The sequence below is a fragment of the Callospermophilus lateralis genome, chromosome 5 (genome assembly GCF_048772815.1).
Source record: "Callospermophilus lateralis isolate mCalLat2 chromosome 5, mCalLat2.hap1, whole genome shotgun sequence".
NCBI lineage: Eukaryota > Metazoa > Chordata > Mammalia > Rodentia > Sciuridae > Callospermophilus > Callospermophilus lateralis.
Genome location: NC_135309.1, coordinates 146052398 through 146077496, shown reverse-complemented (window position 1 = coordinate 146077496; position 25099 = coordinate 146052398). Strand labels below are relative to the sequence as shown.

General features: G+C 34.0%; 1 protein-coding gene across 2 annotated transcripts in view; it reads left to right on the top strand.

Moving 5' to 3' along the window:
* Window positions 1-23639, top strand: part of Nadk2 (NAD kinase 2, mitochondrial) — a 48369-nt gene extending 24730 nt beyond the window's left edge. Inside the window, exons 7-13 of one of the 2 annotated variants that reach the window (XM_076857378.2) lie at window positions 3563-3641; window positions 7465-7530; window positions 8815-8910; window positions 17401-17456; window positions 17589-17642; window positions 19861-19984; window positions 21968-23639. In XM_076857378.2, the coding sequence (XP_076713493.1) occupies window positions 3563-3641; window positions 7465-7530; window positions 8815-8910; window positions 17401-17456; window positions 17589-17642; window positions 19861-19984; window positions 21968-22106 (614 nt within the window). In that variant the 3' untranslated portion in view covers window positions 22107-23639. The remainder of the gene's footprint in view (window positions 1-3562; window positions 3642-7464; window positions 7531-8814; window positions 8911-17400; window positions 17457-17588; window positions 17643-19860; window positions 19985-21967) is intronic. The other variant, XM_076857379.2, reaches the window with a different exon arrangement.
* Window positions 23640-25099: the final 1460 nt, after the last annotated feature.

The window sequence follows — 25099 nt, the reverse complement described above, 5'->3', positions numbered from 1 at the left end:
GTGATTTTTTTTCCCCCAAATAAAACCCCACTTGATTTTTAAGAAAATTTTAAAGAAATTATATCCTTGTGAATTCTTGCTATTGTTGTTAAAAACCATTAGTAACTATTAATATTTTAAAATCATAGATATTTTACTTTTCACTCACTGAAAGAAGTTGCTGCTCTATTCAAAAGATGGTGAATTGGTCCTTTTCATCAGTAGTCATTTAATTTTAAAAAATATGTACACTGATATACAGAGATTCACTACTTAGATACCCACCTCAGATTCAGTGGGTTTAGTTTATAAACTAAGTAGTTCATATATAGAAACAAGTACATATAAATTTACGTCCCGGATGTTCACATCTGATTAATGGGAGTTGTACAAAAAGACGAGAAAAAATGTTCAAAATAAAAAAATAATATAAGAACTGGGTAATCCGAGCCAGTGGCTTGGGAAGCTGAGACAAGAAGATCGCAAGTTCAAGACCATCATTAGCAACTTAGTGAGACCCTGTCTTCAAAATAAAAAATAAAAAGGACTGGGCATGTAGCTCAGTGGTAAAGGGCCTCTGGGTTCAGTCCCTAATACCACCCCCTCAAAAAAAGAATTAAAAATTTTTTTTTTTTAAAAAGTACATGACAATGTATCCTATAAATTAATAATTTAGTAATTTTCTTATTTTCTAGGCTGGTTGTACTAATTAGAGAGGTGAATTGTTTTGACAAACAATACCTGATATATTTGTGGATTAATGCAATAAAGATTTATTTCTAGATCAAACACTGAGAGGTGTTTAGGCAATCCAGGCTCCTTCCAAATTGTGCTTCCTGCCATATTCTAAGGCCTCTGAGTTTCTATTGTACCCTCTGTTTTTTTGTTGGGTGAAGAATCTAGGCAGGATGAAGGATCTTAAAAAGTTTTAAGAGCCAGGCCTTTTCATCACTTTGCCCACATTTCATTAGCCATTACCTGCTCAGGGCTCCAACCCAATGTGAGCTGATGTGGAAATAAAATCTAGCAGTATGAGAATGTGAGAGAATTACAGTGTGGTAGTCTCTGTCACAAGTTTAACATTTCTGTAGTAAAAAATGGAGTTTAAAACTTTATAATTCATTCTCTTGGACTCATGTCCAATTGAAACAAGTTATAGATGGACAGTTTTGTGATTAGGTAAAGTTTGGTAGTCACTTAGCATGAAAGAAAATATAAGAAGAATTAGATGATTAATGAAACATAAAGTAATTTTATTCTCTCCCTCATTTGATTTGACAAAAGTTTTAAGATGACCACTCAGCAAGCACATACAGTAAAAATGTTAATATGGAGATGAAAATTAGGGAAATAGGAATATGAAAAGTCAAGATCACATTTAAAAACATATATGGTTCCCACAGTTCAATGATAGTTCAAATTTATTAGTTACTACTCACTTTTGAATACGTGTAGAAAATTTGTAGGGTTGGAAGTTTAAAACAAATTCTTTCAATTACTTATTTAAAGAAAAAGAATTTAAGTGGGGCAAGTGGCACAGACTTGTAATTTCAGTGACTGGGGGGATGGGAGGGTAAGGCAGGAGGATCACAAGTTTGAGGTCTGCCACAGCAGTTTAGTGAGGTCGTAAGCAATTTAGTGAGACCCTATCTGTCTCAAAAATTAAAAAAAAAAAAAAAAAAAGGGACTGAACATGTAGCTCAGAGGTATAGTGCCCCTGGGTTCAATCCCCAGTACCAAATAAATCAAAAAAATTTAAACAATAAATTTTAGTGTTTTACATTTGTGAAACTTTCAGGAAGCCATGAATATATCTAGTAGCAAATTAAGATTGTTTCAAAAGTTAGCCTGTTTTACAGTCTTAAGTGCAGTCAGATTTGATTAAGCACAAAGTCTTTTTATATAGCTATTTGTGTCAAACTTTGTCTACTGTATTATGAGTTCAAACTGATAATTTAGGCAGATAGCAGGTGCTCAAAAGATTGTTTGTATTGTAATAACAATATTTTGTATTTGAAGGAATAGTTAAATAAGAAAAATATAATTAGTGTTCTCTTTAGTAAACATAAAAATATAAAATTAGGCTAGCCAGTCAGAGGAGGATAGATCAGTGACTGTTTTTGGTGACATTGGTGCTTTATTAGTGTATTCAGTATCTGTTGTGTATTAGTATCTGTTGTCTATTGCTGTGTAACAAATCATCAAAACATTTAGTATTTTAAATATTTATAATCTTATATAGATTGTGAGGCTCAGGAATCCAGGAGCATCTTGACTGGGTAGTTTTGGTTTAGGGTCTGAAGAAGGGATTAGGACTGGAGAATTTGCTTCCCAAGTTATCACCTGTTAGCATGTGGCTTCTGTTCCTTAGCACATTTGCATCTCCAGATGTTACACGCCTTTCCCTAAACAAGTGAGCTGAGAGAGAGGGGCCAATGTAGAAGCCAGTGTCCTGTTTCCTAATCTGCCAACCTGCCATATTCTATTTGTCAGTTTGGACAACCCTGTTTTTTGATGTAGGAGAGTAGGTGTATTCACAAGGGTCTGAATACCAGGAGGCCTGAATCATTGGGGACCATCTTAGAGGCTGCCTACCACAAAGGGATTGACTTTTAAGTATGGACTTAGGAAAAATGGTAGAAGAGACAGAAAAGTGAACTTGCCACATGGTAGTTGTCTATTGTGTGATACTTGATTGCAATAAATCTGCTACTTGTGACATTGAGAAGATAAGATTGGCATTTCTATTTGGAAACTGATGAAGTTAAGGGGAGACTCTTGAAGGTAATAATCTCAAGTTTAATCCAAAAAAAGGCTAAAAATCTTTTGGAGTTTTCTGGGATGGAGTGATGCTTAAATAATCATCAAGGAAAATTACTTAAACCAAGCACACAGCCTTATAGATTTAAAAAATAAAAGATGACATGTTTTAGGAGTCCTGAAGGGAGATTTTGTAGTGTTTCTATGATGCTTTTGTAGCTAAAAACCTTTTTTGAGGTTTTATTTGAAAAACAAAATAACTGATTTTATTCTTCCATTTCTAGTTTGGTTTCTAACATGAACCATGCATGTAATTTGATACCTAAATCCAAGATGGCATTTGTTTAGGTGTACTTTGTCAGTTTTTTAAAAAATATATATTTACCTTTTTTTACATACATTTATTTATTTTTATGTGGTACTGAGGATCAAACCCAGTGCCTCACACATACTAAGCAAGTGCTATGCCACTGAGCTATAACCACAACCCTACTTGGTCAGTTTTACCTCTGAAACTTGCTGGGTATAAAGCTGTGACAAGGACTGTGAATTGAATTAATGTATTTTATTACTCTGGAAAAATTGTTTCAAGAATAAATAAGGTTTAATCTGGAGAAACAGAAGCTTCATTTGTTTGGTATAAGGTTAGATGACTTTAAGGTTTATATTTTGTATACTTTAAGATATTTACTTTATATGTTAACTGTAATAGGTAATATGATTTTATTAAAATTGTAAATTTTAATGTTTTACAAATTTTTATTATAATACTTCTAAAATTCAAGGAACTCTCTTGGTAATTTTTTCCTTCCTATTACTGCAGGGTCGGAGACTTCAGGACCCCAACTTTTGCCAGTGAGAGCTCTAAATGAAGTCTTTATTGGGGAGAGTCTATCATCCAGGTATTTTTAAACCTATGATCTTGATTATATAATTTAATATGTTAGTACTTTTTGGATATTAATGTCCAAAAGTTGACTAAGATTTGTGAATAATTAATACTGTATAAGTAGTAGAAATTATTTAATGAAATTTTTCCCCAAAACCATCATACCTGTTGATACATATTAAGGGAAAAGAAAGGTTCATGACCAGAAAAATTTGTGAAACCCTACATTAAACAGTATCAGGTTTCTTTAATACTTCCCAGTATCTTTATTATATTAGGTGCTTTGTAAATATTTAATGAGGGATGTAGTAAGGGTATATTTGCAATTGATATAATATTCTATATTATAAATAGTCCATATTAAATTTTTCCACTAGAGCTGAGGGCAATGGCATATGCCAATAGTCCCAGCTACTTGGAAGACTGAGTTAGGAGGATTGCTTGAATTTAGGAGTTTGAAGCCAACCTGGGTCATATAGTAAGACCTTTCTCAAATAATAGAGAATTTCTCCATTAATTGGTCTTAGTGTCTTAAAGTTGATTTGTTTGTTTGCTTGGTTTTATCCAAGATCCAATTAAGAATCACACATTGCATCTGCTCATTTCTAGTCCTTTAAAATTAAGAATAGCTCCTTAGCCCCACCTGTTTTGTCATTTATGATATTAATAATTTAGAGTAGTCTAAGCCAGCTGGTTTGCAGAATTACCATTTTTTTCTTTTTTATTTGTATAATTTTGTTTTCACTTCATGATAAGATTCAGATAAGGCATTATTGACAAGAATGCTACCTAGGAGGTAATGTGTTCTTTTTAGTGTAACACATTTGAAGAAAATTATATTGATAGTTTGCTTTAGTCAGCTTTTTCACTGCTGTAACTAAAAGACCCAACCAGAACAATTGTAGAGGAGGAAAAGTTATTTGAGAGCTCACAGGTTAAGAGGTCTCAGTCGATATACAGCTGGCTCAATTCCTTGGGGCTCAAGGTGAGACTAAACATCCTGGCAGCAGAGTGTGTGGTAGAGCAAAGTAGCTCACATGGTGATCCGAAAGTAGTGAGAGACTCCACTCGCCAGATACAAAAACATACCCCAAAGGCACACCCCCAATGACCCACCTTTCAAGTCTTAAGTTTTTCAAATCTTTTTTCTCTGCTTTCTTCTCCTGATTATCACAATAAATTTGGCTACAATCTGCCAGCAATATCCATGCCACCACCTGAATGCTATGCTGTCTAGAAATTTCTTCCACCACAGTAAGGAGTCCTTTGCTTTAAAAATCAGCCTCACATGTAGTCTCAGGACACGGGCAAAATGTAGGCAACTTTTCAGCCAGAGCATAACATGAATGGCTTCTACTCCAAATTCCAATAGAGTCCTCCTCTGATTCCTCTTGAGCCCTGTCTTTACTGTTCTTGGTCCTGTAGGTATTCTGGTCTTCCGAGCACCCACCAGAAGTAGAAATTAAGCTCTGCTTACAAGAGTCTAAACCATTTCCAGCTTGTACTAATAAGCATCTCAAATTCCTCCCACCAATTCTAAGAGCTCCAAAAGCTTCTGAACCACATGGTCAGGTTAATTACAGCAACAACCCCACTCCTGGTACCAGTTTCTGTTTTAGTCAGTTTTTCCACTTCTGTGACTAAAAGAACAACTGTAGAAGAGGAAGAGTTTATTTGAGGGCTTATGGGTTTCAGAAGTCCCAATCTATAGACTGCTGGCTCCTTTCCTTGGGGGCTTGAGATGAGGCAGAGCAACATGGTAGAAGAGTGTGGTGGAGGAAGGCAGCTCACATGATGATCAGGAAGCAGAGGGACTTCACTCCTCAGATATAAAATGCATACCCCAAATACAAGCCTCCAAAGACCGACCTCTAGCTATACCCGAACTGTCTTCAGTTACCACCCAGTTAATCCTATCGGGGATTAATTTGCTGATTGGGTTAAAGTTCTAACAGCCCAATCATTTCTTCTCCAAGCCTTCTTGGCTTTTGGGGAACACCATCCAAATCATAATACAGTTTAAAATCATAACCATTAGTAAGAAAAATTAAAGTTAATATGGTTCCTCATTAGTAGTATAAAAATATAGTATGTGTTTTCCTAACAATAAAATTTCTTGTATGGGACCTAAGTATGATTTAGTCTTATTTGTCAATTTATTTTATTTTTATTTTTTTGCATGACATGTATTTATTAACCAGCTAAAAATTGACTTATATAATGTAAAGTTAATATAAATTTTGGTAGTACTTTAGACCCTGACAGTACTCTAGACCCTATCATTTTTATAGATATCAGTAAGTTAGGGATAGAAGATTAGTATGTGTTTTATGTCCCATTTACTGCTACCAGAACCCTGTGACTATTTAGGGGCTGTGTAATTGATTCCCTAACTTTCTAAATTCATGGAATTTTTATTTAATTCTTTTGTTTCTAGCCATCTACTTTTGTAAAAAGAGTTTAGTTATGATGAGAAAAATTCGTCTAACTAAAATATATGCACATTGTAGACAATAGTAAATAACTTTATTATCAACTCAAGTTATAGTAAAAAGAATTAAGCTTATTTATTTAATAAGGGCAAGGGATATAACCCAGTGGTTATAAGTGCCCCAAGGTTCAATCTCTATACCAAAAACAAAACAACCTAAGTCAGCAGGATGATTTGAATAATCTTTTTGAATTGTTATTTTTTTGTTGTATGTAATATCAAATTTATCCGACAAAAATATATTATGTACCTGTTATGTACAATGTACTAGTCATTGGGGATACAATGTACAAGTCATTGGTAGTATTTTAATTTTTTGGAGGGTAAAAAATATATAATTTTTAAAAGTCTTAAAAGTAAACCTCATTCTTCAAGGAAATAAACTTAAAAATATACTAACATGTAAAAATGTATTTAACATAGTAAGGTCTATGCTATATATAAATTGTTTTCTTTGGTTATATATCAAGTTTGAATCAATATGAAGATGAATAGTAAGTATTATGTGCTAAAAGAGAGGAGGAGAAAATGTAACCATAACTAGTGATATAATCTGGTTATTATTGCCAACACATAAGACAGCAACAACTTCAAGTGATATTGGAGAAAGTCCATTAAATTAAATAGATGACAAAGGTAAAATGTTTTGTGAATTCATGCTTTGTCTATGCAAGCCACTTGATGGCTTATTTTATTCTGTTTGTGTATTTAATGATTTATGGTTAACTGCTTCAAGCTTCAACTAGCATTGCTTTATTCTTTGTACTTAACTAAAAAATAACTTATAAAAGGAAAAACCTGGGACTAGATGATATACGTGGGGAGGCAGTGAAGTCCCAAGGATAATGTCTCTTTACTGTCTTTACTAAGATCAGGGCAGCAGTGAGTTGGTTTCTGATACTATTGAACTTGGTTAAATATTGGGGGTATTAGAACTTACTTTTAAGGATTCTGTGATGTAAGAGCCATAGGGAAAAAATGACCATTTATTGGATATCTGCTATATATCAAGCTGTGTATTGTTTGTTATCTCATTAATGCTTACAAAAAACCCTATGAGAAAGGTAGTCGAATTTATCACTGAAAAGAAATTAAAATTTGGAAGGTTAAAATAAATTGCCCAAGGTTATATCATTAGCTAGTGTTGGAATTTTTATGTATGCCCATTATTTCAGATTCCAGACCCTATGTTGAGGCTTTACTATGTTCCAAAAACCTAAGTACTTCGCTTGGAAAATATGAAGTGCAGCAATATTATTCCTGCCTCATTTATAATGTTCTTAGATTTAAGAACATTTTAAAAGCCCAATCTCTTTTTTCTTTTCTCTTATTTGTTCTAACCTAGAATGTCTTATTCTTGGGCTGTAGCAGTGGACAATTTAAGAAGAAGTATACCCACTCTAAAGGGACTGTGAGTTTTATTGCTGCCTTAAAAAATAATTTTCCCAAAACAAAAATTCTTTAAATTGACTAATCTCAATAAACCTGCATGTGAGAATGACACTAAATTTGCTCATTTTTTTGACTCAGCATCTCTTATCCAACTTGCTTTTCTTTCTCTCCCCTTGTACTTCTCTTCTACCCCAACTTACTTCTAATTTCTTGTTTCTACTTGATTCTAGCATAGTAGCAACCATTTCTCTGGATTTGGCTTGTCTGTACATAATAGGCTTCTAACATGAATTTTCTAGGAAGATGTAAGAAAACTATGAAATAGGTTAAATGTGCATAGTAGGTGTGCTATTTTTTATAAGAAATGATAACTTCAGAGAAAAAAATGAAAAGGAGTTGTATTATGTAAAACCACCACAAATGAAGAGATTGCAGGAGAAATTTGAAAGGGTTAGAGTAAGTGATAAATCATCCAGAGTGTTAGTGTTTGCAATCACATCTAATCATTGTCATTATTTTGAAATGTTGTTATTAAGATTTAACATTTGTATTTGCTGAAAATAATTTAATGTTGACACCATTATTTTAAGATAATTTACAAAATAGGCTTTTACACATTTCAGAAGTTCTTTGCATAATTTTAAATCATTTATGTATGCATGGAGTTAAAGAATAGTATCACTTTGGGTAGTGTCAGGAAACCCATTTGATTTCATATTTATACAGTGTTCTAAGAAATATAATCTTTTAGAAATTACAGTTGTAATTTTTTTCTTAGTTTTGTCTGCTAATAGAGAATTGGTTGAAATTTTTCTTTACAACTTTAACTGTTACCAATTTAAAAGGTGGTGTATTAGCATATAACTTAAGAAACAAGTTTAACAGAAGCCATTAGTAACTCAAAAAATTTTAGATACAGATTTAGATATATCAAGGACTAACCATCAAGAATGAAATTTACCTCAGAATGTTATTTTCTTTTTTGAATCCTGATATGAAGCTGTGTTAGATTTCATAAGAGCAGTAGCAGCAGTGCTAGCTAAAAATGTATAGCCCCTGTTTGAAATATTAAAGATAGAAAGGAGAATATGGATCAGAAAGACATGCAGACATGCAATTTTTTTTCCCTTATAACTTTTTTCACTTAAATTGGAACTAGTACCTGAGAGATGTGCCTACTAAGTAAGGTATGTCTTGGCTAAGTTGACTTGCTTACTTAGAATTTATCAGTTCTGAAGAAGACTATTTATTTTTTATTGTGAATCATAAACTTAGCAAACAGTTTTATATTATCAATTCATAGGGCATCCTACTACGAAATTTCAGTTGATGATGGACCGTGGGAAAAACAGAAGAGCTCAGGGCTCAATTTGTGTACTGGAACGGGATCCAAGGCCTGGTGAGTAGTTTGGGATGTTGCTTATCAAGATTTGTGAAACATTTTAAGTGATGTAACTTATTTGGCACTTCATAGTGGGGCATCTAAGGTCTCTGGTGCATAAGAGGTAGCTGGTGTTATTGTGTAGATTTGGCCCAGTTTCGGATTCACTCACCACCTGGGTCTAGTAGTCCTGCCTAGACTTCTTGGGTTATGCCTGCAACTTGGATTGGTCATTATTGGGCCTACTGCACTAGGTTTACAAAGATATAAAAGGAAATGGGAAGCAGTTTGGGATATTATATACTTTTTAAATGTTAAGAATATTTTAAATAGTAAATGAACACAAAGTATAATACAAAAAGAGGCTGGGAGCTGGATACCTGTAGACCCAATTACTTAAGGAAGCTGAGGTAGGAAGATCTCAATCTCTTGAGCCCAGGAGATTGAGGCCAACCTGGGTGACAGAGAACCTGTTTCAAACCAAGGAAACATGCAGATGCCACCCAAACATATTTGTGACTGTCTTCTTTCCCAAGAATATACTCATATTCTAAAATTATTTGCTAGATAGAATGTTAATAGACATCAAATCCAACACATTTAAAACTGAACTTAGTTTTTCTTTCCATGTTCCCTGTGTTGCTTAATACCATCAGTATTTAACCATCTCTATGCTCCAGAGAAAAAACATCACTTCTCAAAACCTTGCTCTGACCTTTCCGTCTTCCCATTCTTCATTCCCCTCTCTGTACAGCCTCGTCTCTAATCCAGCTCATTGCATATTCTAAATATTTGCTCATTTTTTTCAGTTCCTACTGCAGCTTCTTTTGTCCAGGCCCCCATCCTTTTAGTGGATGTCTTTTGTGTCTCATCTTTTATTCTTCTGATTGTCCTCTACACACTATTAACAGAGTAGTAACTTCTAAAGTGTAGATAGATTTGCCTCTGTGTGTTCTGCCTTAAAACTTTTCATTGACCCCTGCCTGTGTTCATATTACTTAGTTGTCATGTAAAGGCTTATGAAATGTGGCCGTAGGTACCTCACTGGCCTTATTCCTGCCCTTACCCCTACTCATTACTAGCTGCAGATACCACAGGCTATTTGCAATTCTCAGCACATATTTTGTTCTCTCTTGCCTTTTTGTTTTTGCTCAATGCAAGTTTTTCCTACTTTGAATGTCTGAGCACTCTCAACTTTGCATCCACTAGCTAAAAAATCCAGTCTTCATTCTCCTTATGAAATCTTCATCAACACACGGTTCCAATTCATGTCCTTTCAGCACAATGAATTAATCCCCTTTTTGTCCTTCCCTAGCACTTCTCTCATAGTGCTATTATGGCATCTGTCACATTCTTAGTAATCTAATATGCTAATATCCAGCTAGTTTGAACAACTTTAGGGATTTGAGATGGTGACTACTGTTGTTTTCCTGTGTGTGTGTGTGTGTGTGTGTGTGTGTGTGTGTACACACATAGTGCCTAATATATATTTACTCAAATATTTTTTTCGAATAAATGACTATAAGCTCACAACAATAGTTAAACCAGTGTTATCAAGTTGATTTTAAGTTTGGATGGTTTAATTTAGAGTTTTATTGCCTACTTTTATTTATTTATTTATTATTGGTTGTTCCAAACATTACAGAGCTCTTGACATATCATATTTCATACATTAGATTCAAGTGGGTTATGAACTCCCATTTTTACCCTAAATATAGATTGCAGAATCACATCGGTTACACATCCACATTTTTACATAATGCCATATTAGTGACTGTTGTATTCTGCTACCTTTGCTATCCTCAATTATCCCCCCCTCCCCTCCCCTCCCATCTTCTCTCTCTACCCCATCTACTGTAATTCATTTTTCTCCTTGTTTATTTTCCAATTCCCCTCACAACCTCTTATATGTAATTTTGTATAACAATGAGGGTCTCCTTCCATTTCCATGCAATTTCCCTTTTCTCTCCCTTTCCCTCCCACCTCATGTCTCTGTTTAATGTTAATCTTATCCTCCTGCTCTTCCTCCCTGCTCTGTTCTTAGTTGCTCTCATTATATCAAAGAAGACATTTGGCATTTGTTTTTTAGGGATTGGCTAGCTTCACTTAGCATAATCTGCTCTAGTGCCATCCATTTCCCTGCAAATTCCATGATTTTGTCATTTTTTATTGCTGCGTAATACTCCATGGTGTATAAATGCCACATTTTTTAATCCATTCATCTATTGAATGACATCTGGGTTGGTTCCACAGTCTAGCTATTGTGAATTGTGCTGCTATGAACATCGATGTGGCAGTATCTCTGTAGTACGCTCTTTTAAGGTCTTCAGGGAATAGTCCAAGAAGGGCAATAGCTGGGTCAAATGTGGTTCCATTTCCAGCTTTCCCAGGAATCTCCATACTGCTTTCCAAATTGGCCGCACCAATTTGCAGTCCCACCAGCAGTGTACAAGAGTACCCTTTTCCCCACATCCTCGCCAGCACTTGTTGTTGTTTGACTTCAGAATGGCTGCCAATCTTACTGGAGTAAGATGGTATCTTAGGGTGGTTTTGATTTGCATTTCTCTGACTGCTAGAGATGGTGAGCATTTTTTCATGTACTTGTTGATTGATTGTATATCCTCCTCTGAGAAGTGTCTATTCAGGTCCTTGGCCCATTTGTTGATTGGGTTATTTGTTAACTTATTGTTTAATTTTTTGAGTTCTTTGTATACTCTAGATATTAGGGCTCTATCTGAAGTGTGAGGAGTAAAAATTTGTTCCCATGATGTAGGCTCCCTATTTACCTCTCTTATTGTTTCTCTTGCTGAGAAAAAACTTTTTAGTTTAAGTAAGTCCCATTTGTTGATTCTTGTTATTAACTCTTGGGCTATGGGTGTCCTATTAAGGAATTTGGAGCCCGACCCCACAATATGTAGATCGGAGCCAACTTTTTCTTCTACCAGGCGCAGAGTCTCTGATTTCATATCAAGCTCCTTGGTCCATTTTGAGTTAACTTTTGCACATGGCGAGAGGAGGGAATTCAGTTTCATTTTGTTGCATATGGATTTCCAGTTTTCCCAATACCATTTGTTGAAGATGCTATCCTTCCTCCATTGCATGCTTTTAGCCCCTTTATCAAATATAAGATAGTTGTAACTTTGTGGATTAGTCTCTGTGTCCTCTATTCTGTACCATATTGCCTACTTTTTTAATATGACTTTTAAAACTTTTTATTGTAGAAAATTTTCAATTGATGTAAGAGTAGACAAAGTAGTGTAATGAATCCCCATGTATCCATTAGGCAGTTCAGTAATTATCAACTAATGCCCAATGTTGTTTTCTCTGTGTACTTGCCTGACCTATGTCTTCTGTCCCATGGGATTTTGAAGTAATTTTCAGATATTGTATAATTTCATTTATTATATCATTTTTCACATTAAGTAACTTTGTATCTTTTAAGGAAAAACTTGGTTGTTGCCAAATAAAATAATATTTTGGGAAAAATAAGTATTATTTTAAAAGATAGGTTAACATTTCATTTTCCTGAGGGCTAGTTGAGAGGAACATTTCTAAAATTACTTTTTCCATAGTTATTTAAAGAAAAATTTAATCGTCTAATATCCCATATAAAATTATCTTATGACTTTCTCATAGATTAAATTGGAAACATTTTAACTAACCGCTTTCATTTGTCGTAGCAGCAGTTTCTATTGAACATGGTGTGCACTTGTTGAAAATTGGAGTAAGAATTAGAAGTAGTTCCCCAGGTTCTTTCTCTTTTCCCCCAGTATTCTTATGCATAAGAATGTGAATTGTGTCATAATTAAAAAAGTACTTGCCTGTGAGTTAGGAGTGCTGGTTAAACTGCTATCTAGCTTTGCAACCATACACATTTCCTTACTTGCAAGATGAGAAAAATGGAACAGGTGCAATAATATTACTTCTGAACTTCTTTGATTCTGTAAATTTATAGTCTATGCATTATAATACAAGCTGTCAGTTATTTAGCCCCTGCTACTTTGTATTGTACTAGATGCTTTTCATGCATTAATTCTAATAGAAGTCTTAAAAAGATAACAGTAATATCTCCCTTTTATAAAGGAAGATGGTAAGCTTAGCAAGGATAAATGTTAAGGCCCAAAGTCATGTAACTCCTTTCAGAACTTTGATGCAAGCACAAGTGTGCTTGACTGAAAAACCAGTGCTTTTTTTCACTGTATCACTGTTAATTGTGCTACCTGATAAAGGAGAGTCAGCTTTTAAGTAGAGAAGAAGAGGGGTTCTAAGCCATCTCCAGAGGCCACACAATTGAAGGATGAGTCTTTAGGTTGTTGTCTTGGTCCGTTTTGCTTTACTGTAACAGAACAACATAGACTGGGTAATTTATAATGAATAGCTCTATTTCTCACAGTTATAGAAGCTGTAAAGTTCAATATCAAGATGTTGAAATCTGGTAAGAGCTTTTTTGCTGTGTTATTCCATCATGGAAGGTAGAAGGGTGATAGAGAGGGGACTGAATTCATCTTTTTATCAGGAACCCACCCTTGAGATAACAGCATTAACCTACTTGTGAGGGCAGAGCCTTAGATATAATCACCTCTTAAAGCTCAACATTGTTGCACTGGGATTAAGTTTCTGATATATGAATTTAGGGGATGTATTCAAACCATAGCAGTTTTATTGATGAATTGTTAAGATAAGCTTGCAAATCTTGGTGAAATAGTGCTTTTGCTAAAGGCAGTGGGACTTTGACTTTCTGCCCTGGAGTGTAATTTTGATAGTTTTAGTTTTCCAATTTCCAGTAATGAGAAGAATATAAAGAATGACAACCGCTGTAATGCTCACTCTTTACATGCACCTGTTAGTCTGAGTCCTGTGTATGTGTTGCATTTGGATAAGTAAGATTTAGTTTAGAATTTCAGCCTTCTCTGCACTGCTTATTAAAACCTATTATCATGTATGCTTTAATAGAGCTCTCTTAACTTTATCCTATTCCTGTCACCTTAGAGGCTCTTTGTCCTATATAACTTGTTTCTTCCTACATGTTCTGCCTCCTCCTTCCCATTTCTGATGATTTTTTTTTTTTTTTTTTTTTTTTTTTTGCTATGCTTGATCTTCTCTTAATAAAATGCAGGGGAGAAGAGAAGCCCCAAGGGTCATAGGGGTTGGGGGGAAAGCTAGACATTTCTATATATCCTGATGTTTTAGCACACTTCTATTTCTGAGCACTTTTTTGGTTCCAAGATAATTATGTTATTTAATTTCTCACAAATACTTTCAATGTATATGATTTTAATTTAACAATATAAAATGCCTTGGAAGTTAACTGACTTGCCCCCGACTGTGAAGCTAATAAATGTTGAAGCCAGTATTTAAATTCTTTTTTTTTTTAAAGAGAGAGGTGAGAGATAGAGAGAGACAGAGAGAATTTTTAATATTTATTTTTTAGTTTTTGGCGGACACGACATCTTTGTTTGTATGTGGTGCTGAGGATCGAACCCGGGCCGCACGCATGCCAGGCGAGCACGCTACCGCTTGAGCCACATCCCCAGCTCCAGTATTTAAATTCTGGTCTTAACTTTAAACTGCAAAGTTCTAAGGAGACATTCAAAAGCAAAGATCAGTGTAATCTATTTCTTGTGCTCTTCTTTTAATTTTTTTTTTGAGGTGGGGGTACCTGGGATTGAACTCAGGGGCATTCAACCACTGAGCCACATCCCCAGCCCTATTGTATATTTTATTTAAAGACAGGGTCTCACTGAGTTACTTAGCATCTCGATTTTGCTGAGGCTGACTTTGAACTCTTGATCCTCCTGCCTAAGCCTCCCGAGCCACTGGGATTACAGGCATGTGCCACCGTGTCTAGCTCTTCTTTTAATTCTTGATAGAGAAAAGTTTGTTTTCTTAAGTGACCTCAGTCTTTGTCTTCAAAAAGAAATGTGGAAATGTAGGACTCAGGTTAGCTAACTTTTTGTATGTAACTAATATACTCCAAACCTCAGTGGTTTAACATAATAGAAGTTTATTTTTGTTCTCATAAAGTACAGAGTGGGTATTCCTAATTGACAGGCGGCTCCCCTTCAAGTGGTTATATAGGGGGCCAGGTTCCTTTCATTCTGTAACTCTGCCATCTTTTAGACGCAGCTCTTGAAGTCTCTGTACTCATCTATATCAAGCCACAAGAGGAGGAAAACCATGGAGGGTTTCCTGGGAGGCTGGGGAGCCAGGCTTGGAAGTGTCATCTATCATGATTATTTTAGCTAGAACTCAGTCACGTGATTATTTGGCCAGAGGGACTAGAAAATAAAGCCTAACTATGTGTCCAGGGAAGAAAAAAATTACAGGGAATTTCATCTTTGCATTTCTAGAAATTGTTCCACAGGGGTGGGGTATAGTGATTGTGCTGCATACCAAGTGCCCCCGAGCTCTCCCCTTATTGCAGTTCTCTGCCAAGATAATTACATTATTTAATTTTCTACAAATACTCTGGAGGTATGTGATAATTATTACATTATCTAGTTTCTCACAAATACTCTAGAGTGTTTCAGAGTTTCTTCTTAAGACTGTTCCCAGTTCTCCTCCATACATTCCACACTACTAGACTTAAGAGTGAAGAGGTGTTTCTGTGCATGGAATATTAGTAGCAGATGAAGAAAAGCTACTCAGTTTACCTTCCATTTTCTTGTCTAAATTTTAAAATTTTTTTATACCTGGGGATTAAAGCCAGGGGTGCCTTATTATAACATCATCAGTCCTTTTTATTTGTATTTTGATTTAGGTCTTGTTGAGGCTGATCTTCTTGCCCCAGCCGCCTGAGTCACTGGGATTACAGATGTGTGTCATTATGCCTCGTTCAATTTATTATAGGTTATATCTTTAGTAGAGGTTATATCTGATTTCAAATGGGAACTCTTGGTGAAGATTTTAGAACTAACAAAAAGTATGTTGTGTCCTAGCTAACACCTGTGTAGGCATACTATTGGTCTTTCTTTCCTAAACATAGTTATGAATTCACTAAGGTCTAGATTACAACCATAGGAAAATAATCTTACCTAGTTGTAATTCAGAGGAGTTAGAAATTTATAAAGACTTAAAAAAACTTAAAAAAGACTTAAAAAACTCCATAAAATTGTCTTTATTATAAGGACATACTAGTCACTGTCTTTTGCCTATTATATATTGTAATTCAAAAGTCTGAGCAAAGGTAGAGAGGCAAGAATGAGGTTGGAATGTGAAATTGGAGTGTAAATTTCACATGTAAATTTTTGTGTATCTATAGTTTGTCTTGAATGTCCAAAGTGTTTTTGCATTTGTATACAAATGTGAATGTATAGAGTTAGAGAGTTTAGGGAGTAATTCCTGCATTGAAGTTAAGAGCCACTGATTTAAGTCATGTTGGTTCATAAGTTCATGTAAGAGAAGGTATGAGGCAGTAGAAGTTTAAATTTCTGAATTTTTAAAAAACCTTTCCTTATGATCTTTATAAATGTCAGGACAGGAATATTTGTAAAAGTTATCTATTTTAGGAGCTGGGGTTGTGACTCAGTGGCAGAGTGCTTGCCTAGCATGGGTGAGGCACTGGGTTCGATTCTCAGCACTGCATATAAATGAATAAAACAAAAGTCCATCGACAACTAAAAAAATTTTAAAAAGGTTATCTATTTTGTACTAATATTTATTTTTAAGTGACACAATTTGGCATCATACAGGTACATTTCTCCGAGGAAACTATTAAAGTAACATGTTATATAGTACAAAAGGATATATATATAGTTAAAAGTTAGTATTTATCATTTCATAGCTCTAGTATGTACACACACCTTATTATAATGCCTCTTGTTTTCTAACTTAATATCTTAGTTATCCTTCCACATCAGCACATATTGGTGGTTTGTTTCTCTTTCTCCCTGCATCTGTCTGTGTCTGTCTGTCTCTCTCTTGTTCTCTTGTGCTTTACCACTGAGCTACATCCCCAATCTTTTTTGAGATGGGGTCTCCTTAAATTGTCTAGGACTTTTCTAAATTGTTACTGGCCTGTTACTTGTGATAGTCTTGCCTCAGTCTCCCAGGTAGCTCGGATTAAAGGAGTGCACAGCTACATTCAGCGGTTCTTTTTAATATCATATAACTAGTAGCTCTAATATAATTTACTTCATCACCTTCCTCTGGGTGTGTATTTGAGTTGTTTTATAGTTATAAACAGTGCTTCAGTAAGTTTTCCTGTATATATCCAAGTGCATTATATTTTGAAGTATATTTTATGATAAATTGCTAGATTGAGAAGTAAGTTCATTTTAAAGTTTGATAGTACATAATTACTTTCCAACTGTAGCTTTTGTATTCCTAACAGTATATGAGAATGCTTCTTTTCTATACCTATATCAAAACATTGTCAGTTGTTAACTGTCTTCATTTGTAACAATAATTTCTAAGGATTCTTTGTGTATTAAGTAGATTGTACACTTTTCATTTTAAGCATGTTTTTAGAATTAATACAAAAAAGAATTATGTGATTTTTGTTTCTAGGTCATTCAATATTAACAGGGTTGCAACTCAGGCTGTGGAAGATGTTTTAAATATTGGTGAGTACCAAAACAGCTATTACATGTTATAACATGATTGTTATATGCTATATAATGCATATATGATATGTATTAGTTATTATATGATATAAACTATTTAATGAAGATATTTCCCTTTTTCTCTTTTATTAGCAAAACGACAAGGAAATTTGAATCTTCCATTAAACAGAGAATTGGTAGAGAAAGGTCAGTAACAGATGATATTCATCATTAATATAAATAACAATTTAGTTTTGAATTAATTTTGAGAATGACAATGTGGAATATTGTTCAATTAGGAAAGCACAGTACTTTTTTGGATTCAAACGTGCTCTTTAATTCATCCTTTTAAATGTAGTTAAATAATATAACTACATTTAAAGTTAACTACATTTAAAGTTTAAAGTTGGACTTTTATTTTGTGAATTTTATCAACTATGAAATATAACCCTTTTTTAAAAATATTTTTTACATGTTGATGGACCTTTATTTATTTGTATGTGGTGCTGAGAATCAAACCCAGTGCCTCACACTTACTAGGTAAGTGCTCTACCAGTTAGTTACAACCACAGCCCTAAATATAATCCTTATATCAAAACATTGTAACTGTAGACATGTAATGGGGTATAGGAAAATTCATGTCCTCAAAATAGGAAATGGCATGCCTTAATTCAGTGTGCCATTATGGAAGGTTCTTCCTTGTCTGTGTTTATCTTTTCATGGCTTCATCTCTTTACAAAAGATTCTGTTCTTTGAATTTGAGACCAAAAAGATGATTTTAATTGTGGTTTATCAACTAGCATTAGCATTAAATGTGTATCAAAGGAAGGAAAATTAGACACATATAATAATCAATTCTTAATTATATAATTTAACTTAAAATATAACCATAAAGTAATGATAAAAGTTTAAGGTGACAGATATGCTAATTACCCTGAGTTGATCACTACCCAGTGTATACATGAATCAGAACATCACATTGTGCCTCATAAATTTGTACATATATGTGTCAAAGACCTAAAAAATATATGTGAAACTGAAGTTATGTCAGACATATAAATTATATATATAAAATGTATATTTTTATCTTAATATATAATAGCTTTATTTAATGGATGTTTTTACTTTGAAGATTTGACTGTCTTATTCAAAAGTAGTGGTGAATGCCAGTAATACAATCCCTGTGACAGACATTCCTGGAACTATTGTGAATTTTCTGTCAGAGCTAACATGTTTTATGTGATGTGTTCCCAAGGAGGCCAATTTTAATTTTTGTGGGTAGATGAAGTTTTTTAAAGAGCCAAATATGGTTTTTCAACTTGATAATGCAAAAGTGTTGTGCATTCAGGAGAAACTGTATTTTGAATTTTGAATATTGATCTTTTCCCATGACAGTGAGCTCCAGCTCCCTATTTGTTATAAGATTGGGAGAGGAAATAGTTAATATCCTAGATTCTGTGTTACTATGATGTTCAGTGGGATAGGTGATTTTAATTTATAATATTTTTTTAACTCATGGTGGGTTTATCAGATGTAATTCTGTTTTAAGTTGAGGAATATTTGTAATTCAGATCATACTTTCATAAAAAAGTAGATTATTTGACAGGCTTGTGATTTTTTTTTTTTTAACATGGTGCTCAACTAAACTTACTTTCAAGCCTGATTTCTTTATACAGGTGTATCCCTACTCAAACCTCCTCCTTCTCATCACCTTATTTAATTATTTTTTTATAAAGAGCTTCTTGCTGTGCTGCCCATAGTAGCCTTTAAACTCCTGGGCTCAAGTGATTCTCTTGTTTTAGATTCTTGAGTAGCTGGGACCACAGGCATGTGCCACTGCACCATCTTATACGGTTGTCTTTACCCACTTGTACTTTTCATGCCAACCTTCCTGTGCCTCTTGGATGGAGAGAAAGCAGGGTCTACTGATTTCTAGAAATATCTTGAGTAATGACAGTTTCATTGAAGAAAGCATGTTGCCTATCATTGTTTGAGACTGCATTTTATATCACGAGTATTAACATCAACTCTTTGACGTGGAGCTCTGGAAAGAACTTGTCAGGAGAAAATGACAACTTGAGTTACATTTTTGAGTGTGTCTAGCTAGTTCTGTTTCTTCATTACTAGCTTTATAGTAACTTATCCCAGCACCCCCACCACACCCACCCAAACTGTATCTATTTCCATTTTACTGTGGGCTAATAATTGTGGAACCTGATATTTATTTCTAAGGCTTTTCTAAGGCTTTTGTTTTTGGTGTTCTTTTAGTGGGATGTATGTTGTAAGTGCCAGGAAACTTGCTACCTAACAGACCTTTGGAACAGAGTGGCTTTTTAAGTTGGGGATGGCCTTTATATTTCATTTTACCCTTCTCAGAAGTGACTATCCTTTTTGAATGTGCTACTGTTTTTTTTCCCCTTTGTAGTAACAAATGAATATAATGAATCACTGCTGTACAGTCCAGAAGAACCAAAAATACTTTTCAGTATTCGAGAACCAATAGCAAACAGAGTTTTCTCAAGCAGTCGTCAGCGTTGTTTCTCCTCAAAGTAAGCATACTTGGCTCTGATTTGTGACTCTCTTCATCTCTGTCATCAATTAAAATCACATTTGTAAGAGTATTCAGCTTCATTAGATTCATTTATTTAACTTACTCTATCAAGAAAAGTAGAATCTGTGCAACTAATGAGGTATCATGCTGACCTGGCTAAAACACTTTCTTTCAAATTTATTGTTATTTTAGGGAAACCAAAATTTAAGTGAAAAGAAGGTGTATATTTATTTAATTGGGTGATGTTGATTTACTGTATTTTTAATGTGTCGAGACAATAAGAACAAATTAATATTTGTTTATTGCAGTAATATAGGGATTGAACCTAGAGGCCCTATACCATTGAGTTATATTCTCGGAGGGCCTCACCCCCTTTTTTAAAAAAAATTTTCAGAGTCTTGTTAAATTGCTGAAGTTGACCTCATATTGTGATCCTTTTGCTGCAGGCTTCCAAGTACCTGGGAATAATAGGTGTGTGCCACTGTGCCTGGCTCACAAAGTTAGAGTAGGATTCATTTCTTTTTTTCTATTTTTGATATGAGGGATTGAATCCAGGGGCATTTTAACGCTGAGCTACATTTTCAGCTCTTTTTTCAAAAAATTTTTCCATATAGGGTTTCACTAAGCTGCCTAGGGCCTCACTAAATTGCTGAGGCTGGCCCCTATCTTATGATCCACCTGCCTCAGCCTCCCAACTTTGCTGGAATTACTGGTGTACACCACCTGGTTGGAGTGGGGTTCATTTCTGTCACCTTTTCCCTAAAAGTGACTCCCTAATAAATTTAATTATACTAGATTTAAGAATTTCTAATAATCAAAAGATACTATTAAGAAAAAGGCAAGCTAGAGTGAGAAAGATATTTGCAAAACTTATCTGCAGCAGTGGGGTCATAGCCAGAATAGATGTACAGGTTGAACATCCCATCTGAAAATCTAGTTTGTAATGCTTCAGTTTCCTACACTTTGTGAGCACAGACATGAAGATACAGGTGGAAAATTACATACCCGATGTCATGTGATGAATTACAGTCAAAAATGCATACATTCTAGAAATATTGTATACATTTACAATCATAAATATTGTGTACATTTACCTGCAGTCTATGTATATATAAGGTATACATAAAACAATTGAATTTTGTATTTAGAATTGGGTCCCAAGCCCATGATATGTCATTATTTGTATATAAATATTCCAAAATCTGAAAAAAATCTAAAATCCAAAACTTGTCTGGTTCCAAGCATTTTGGATAAGGGATACTCAACCTGTATATAAAAATTTCTGCAAATCAATGAAAAGGTAGCCAAACCAGTAGAAAAAACACCAAAAGTCTAAGGCATTTCACAAAAAGTGGGTATCCAGTAAGCATTAGGAAGGTGCTTGACATTATTGTTCATCCAGGAAATGAAAATTAAACTGATGTACTATGATACCTGTTATATAAATGTTATTTTTACACATTTTACTAAAGTTTAAGAACAGATAAAACTATTACTGCTGTGGTGTTAGAAATTAGAATAGTGGATATGCTTGGTGAAAGAAGAAGGCAACTGGGAGAGGGCACTGATTTCCTGATTTGGGTGACATTTATGTAAGTTTGTCAGTTAAGCTGTATCTTAGTGATTTGGGCCTCCTCTATGTGTTAACCATAAGTAAAAAATTTACATGAAAATAACATTCTTGTTTAATATTTAACATATTTGTAATGGTAATAACTTAGCAGTCATATGAAAACAGCCTGTTAGTTCCATCAGCTCTGCACTTCTTCACTGATAAATATTGGGTACTATCTGGAAAATATAAATTTTGAGACTTTGATAATATGCCTGTATTATTTATGTGGTTGCTAATTCTCTCATGCCAAAGAGCAACTTAACTGTTAAAATCAAGCCGAAATTATTTGCTAATTTAGATAAAAATTTAAATCAATTATTGTTTAGGGTTAAAGAAACTCAATATTTAATGTTTCCTTCTACTTAGGGTTTGTGTTCGTTCTCGTTGTTGGGATGCCTGTATGGTTGTGGATGGAGGAACTTCTTTTGAATTTAATGATGGAGCAATTGCTTCAATGATGATCAATAAAGAAGATGAGCTTCGAACTGTGCTTCTAGAACAGTGAAGGATTTCCTCAGATTGCAAATTTTGATTACTGGAAAAATATTTTTACTGTGGAAACAGATCATCAGCCATAAAGCTACACTGTTTTTTTGTTTTGGTGGTTATTAGGACTGGTTGCTCCTGGGCTCAAAGGTGACAAAGAAAGTGAGATAATAATCTTCAATTGGATTCTGATAGAAAAAAAGATATTCATTCTGTGAGAAAAATGAACTAAATGTATTAGAATTGATAATAGTAAATTTCTCTCCTATTTACAATTGTTAACCAAGAGCGTTGGTATCTTTTCAAATGTAGAGAGTCAGGCTTAAATAAAGGATTAAACATTTAGGATTTAAAAATTTAACTGTACAAGTTAAATTTGACTGTATGTATGGTAGTTTTTTTTTTTTTTTCTTCCCTCTCCCTTTGTGGAATATTTTTTTATAGTACCTGTCAAAATTTTTAAAATTTTTGATGATGGGGAATTTTGTTAAGTCCTGACATTCACCTAATTAAAGTAGGTTAATGTGTTTTTTAATATGTGCTAAGAATTTTCTAATGCTAGGACACATGAAGTGGTGACTTTTGATTTAAAAATTTAATAAATCACTTTTTGAAATTGCAGATACTTCCATTTGATGTTCCTTCTAGTTAATTTCAACAATACTGGGTGGAATACACCAATGGGACAAAGTCATGATGCTGTTAAAAATGTTTTAATTATCCAGTACCTATTTTGGGTCAATTTTTAAAAAATGATTTGAGTCCAATAGGTGTTTTCCATCTTTAAAACTCTCTAACATGGAGTTAGGAACTAAAAGTAAGAAGTGATGGGACATCTTCTATTAGGAGACATTTTCTATTGGTATTATCTTTAACAGATATTTTCATCTAGTGTTAATATTGTCAGAGGATGGATTAATAAACAAATATGTCTTTGCTTTTCAAAAGCAAGGGCTGTAGCTCAGTATTGAGGTTTTCATTTAATTTCAAATTTTGCATAATAGCTTTGTAGGATAAAATGCCGTGGCTTTTCCCCCCATTATGAGAACTCCTTTATTTTTGGAGGAAATTATTTTATTCTTTAACCCTAGAATTTTCACAGAATGCTCTTACTGCTGCAAGATGAAGTGGTATTATCATGCCATTTATTCAGTTGTATATTTTTTTCACTTGATGGTGAAAACAGTTGTCATTGATAAATATTTATGAACCTCACTGTGTCATCTATTCTGTGTCAGGTGCTTGATCTACATTGATGAATGAGAGAGACTATAGTATTTGAGACTAGTGACCTCAGAAGTAAAAATTCTGTGAAAGCTAAGATATGTAGTCAAATGAGTGCTCTTAGTTTTGCCAATGATTAACATGTTACTTTTATCCATACTTTAAAAAATGTTAATGTACAACAGTGGTCTAGGTTTTGATGTATAATGGAGAAGAATCTGTTTTTCTCTTAATTAAGAGTACCTGCATAAAGAGTATCTGCGTAGACTCTCAGAGCAAATTTATTGATACATCAGATGGAAATAAAATAAAGATCAGTTTTCCCAGAGCTGGATCTGATTTTTTTTTCCAAAAAATGATATATATAAGAAAGAAGTTAAATTCCATACTATGGATTAACCACTCTAACAGGTTTTAAATACTTTCTTGAAAAAAATGTCAACTCTGCCTTTAATTTTGGAAGTAAATCTGATTATTCACATGTTACCATAGATGTTAATATGTAACATTAATAGGCAACCTATTGTGTGAAATTGTTCATATGCCATATTTTTAAAGGTTTTAAGAATACTTACTCTGCTCCATTTGCAATATAACTTCTGCTCCATGGTGGGAATTCATTTCTAAGAGATGAGTGGCAAAAGATGTTAGAATAACAGATGTTTTTTTGAATGAGTTAACTGTTTAATGGCAACTACACGTGAATAAAATTAAACCTTTGTTAGTTCCTTTTTATTTGATTATTTCCTTAACGCATAGATTATTATTTGAAAACCAAGTTTCTTAAAACACTCTTTGAGGTCTGGGGCTTTAGCTCAGAGGCGGAGCATTTGCCTAGCACGTGAGTACCTCATAAACATGAAGAAATAAAGGCATTCTGTCCACATACAGCTACAGACAAACAAAAAACACTGTTTGAAAAGTCTGTCCCCCAGCTGCTATGTATTATTCTGTGTCCTGTAGACTTTTTTCACTGCTAATCTTTGACACAGAGTGATAATGTTAATCAGAGGGGTGAAGTGCCTACCTGGAAAATGTAGTTTGAAGATAATTTTAACCCAATATTTTTGATGTTCTATGTGCATCTATATTCATGGTCCTAGAACCTCAAATCAAGTTTTACCAAATATAGTCTTCTCTTTTCAATCAGAAAAACCATTCTAAATACTTTAGTGTGAAATATTCACTTGAATTTAAAAATTTTGTCAAATATAAATTTAAGAATAAACTATTGCTCCTTGTTGACCTGTTGCTCACCTGTGAAAATAGCAATGTATATTTAGAACTATTTAATAAAAATTCATTCCATTGCATCAATATCCTTATACTTAAGGATAATTACCTATTGTGTAATAAAAGATCCCAGGGATTCTGTAACAACTAAGTAATATGGAAAAAAACCTACATAGTGGTCGGGGGAATCAAGTAAGTAACTATACTGCTGAACTAAAGAAGAGTTCAGTTATTTTTCAAATGCAGTTTTTTTATTTTAAACATACTCATGAGGGGCTGGGAGTATGTCAGACTTATTTTGTACGATAAGGAAGGTATGAAGTGTTAACTCATGGGTTTTAAGACATTTTTAAGAAAATCACTAAACAAGGAGGAGTCAGAGATAAAAATGGGCCAAGGACCTGAAGAGACACTTCTCAGAAGATCAACAAATACATGAAAAAATGTTCATCATCACTAGCAATTAGAGAAATGCAAATCAAAACCACTCTAAGATTTCATCTCACTCTGGTCAGAATGGCAGCTATTATGAAGACAAACAGTAAGTGTTGGCGA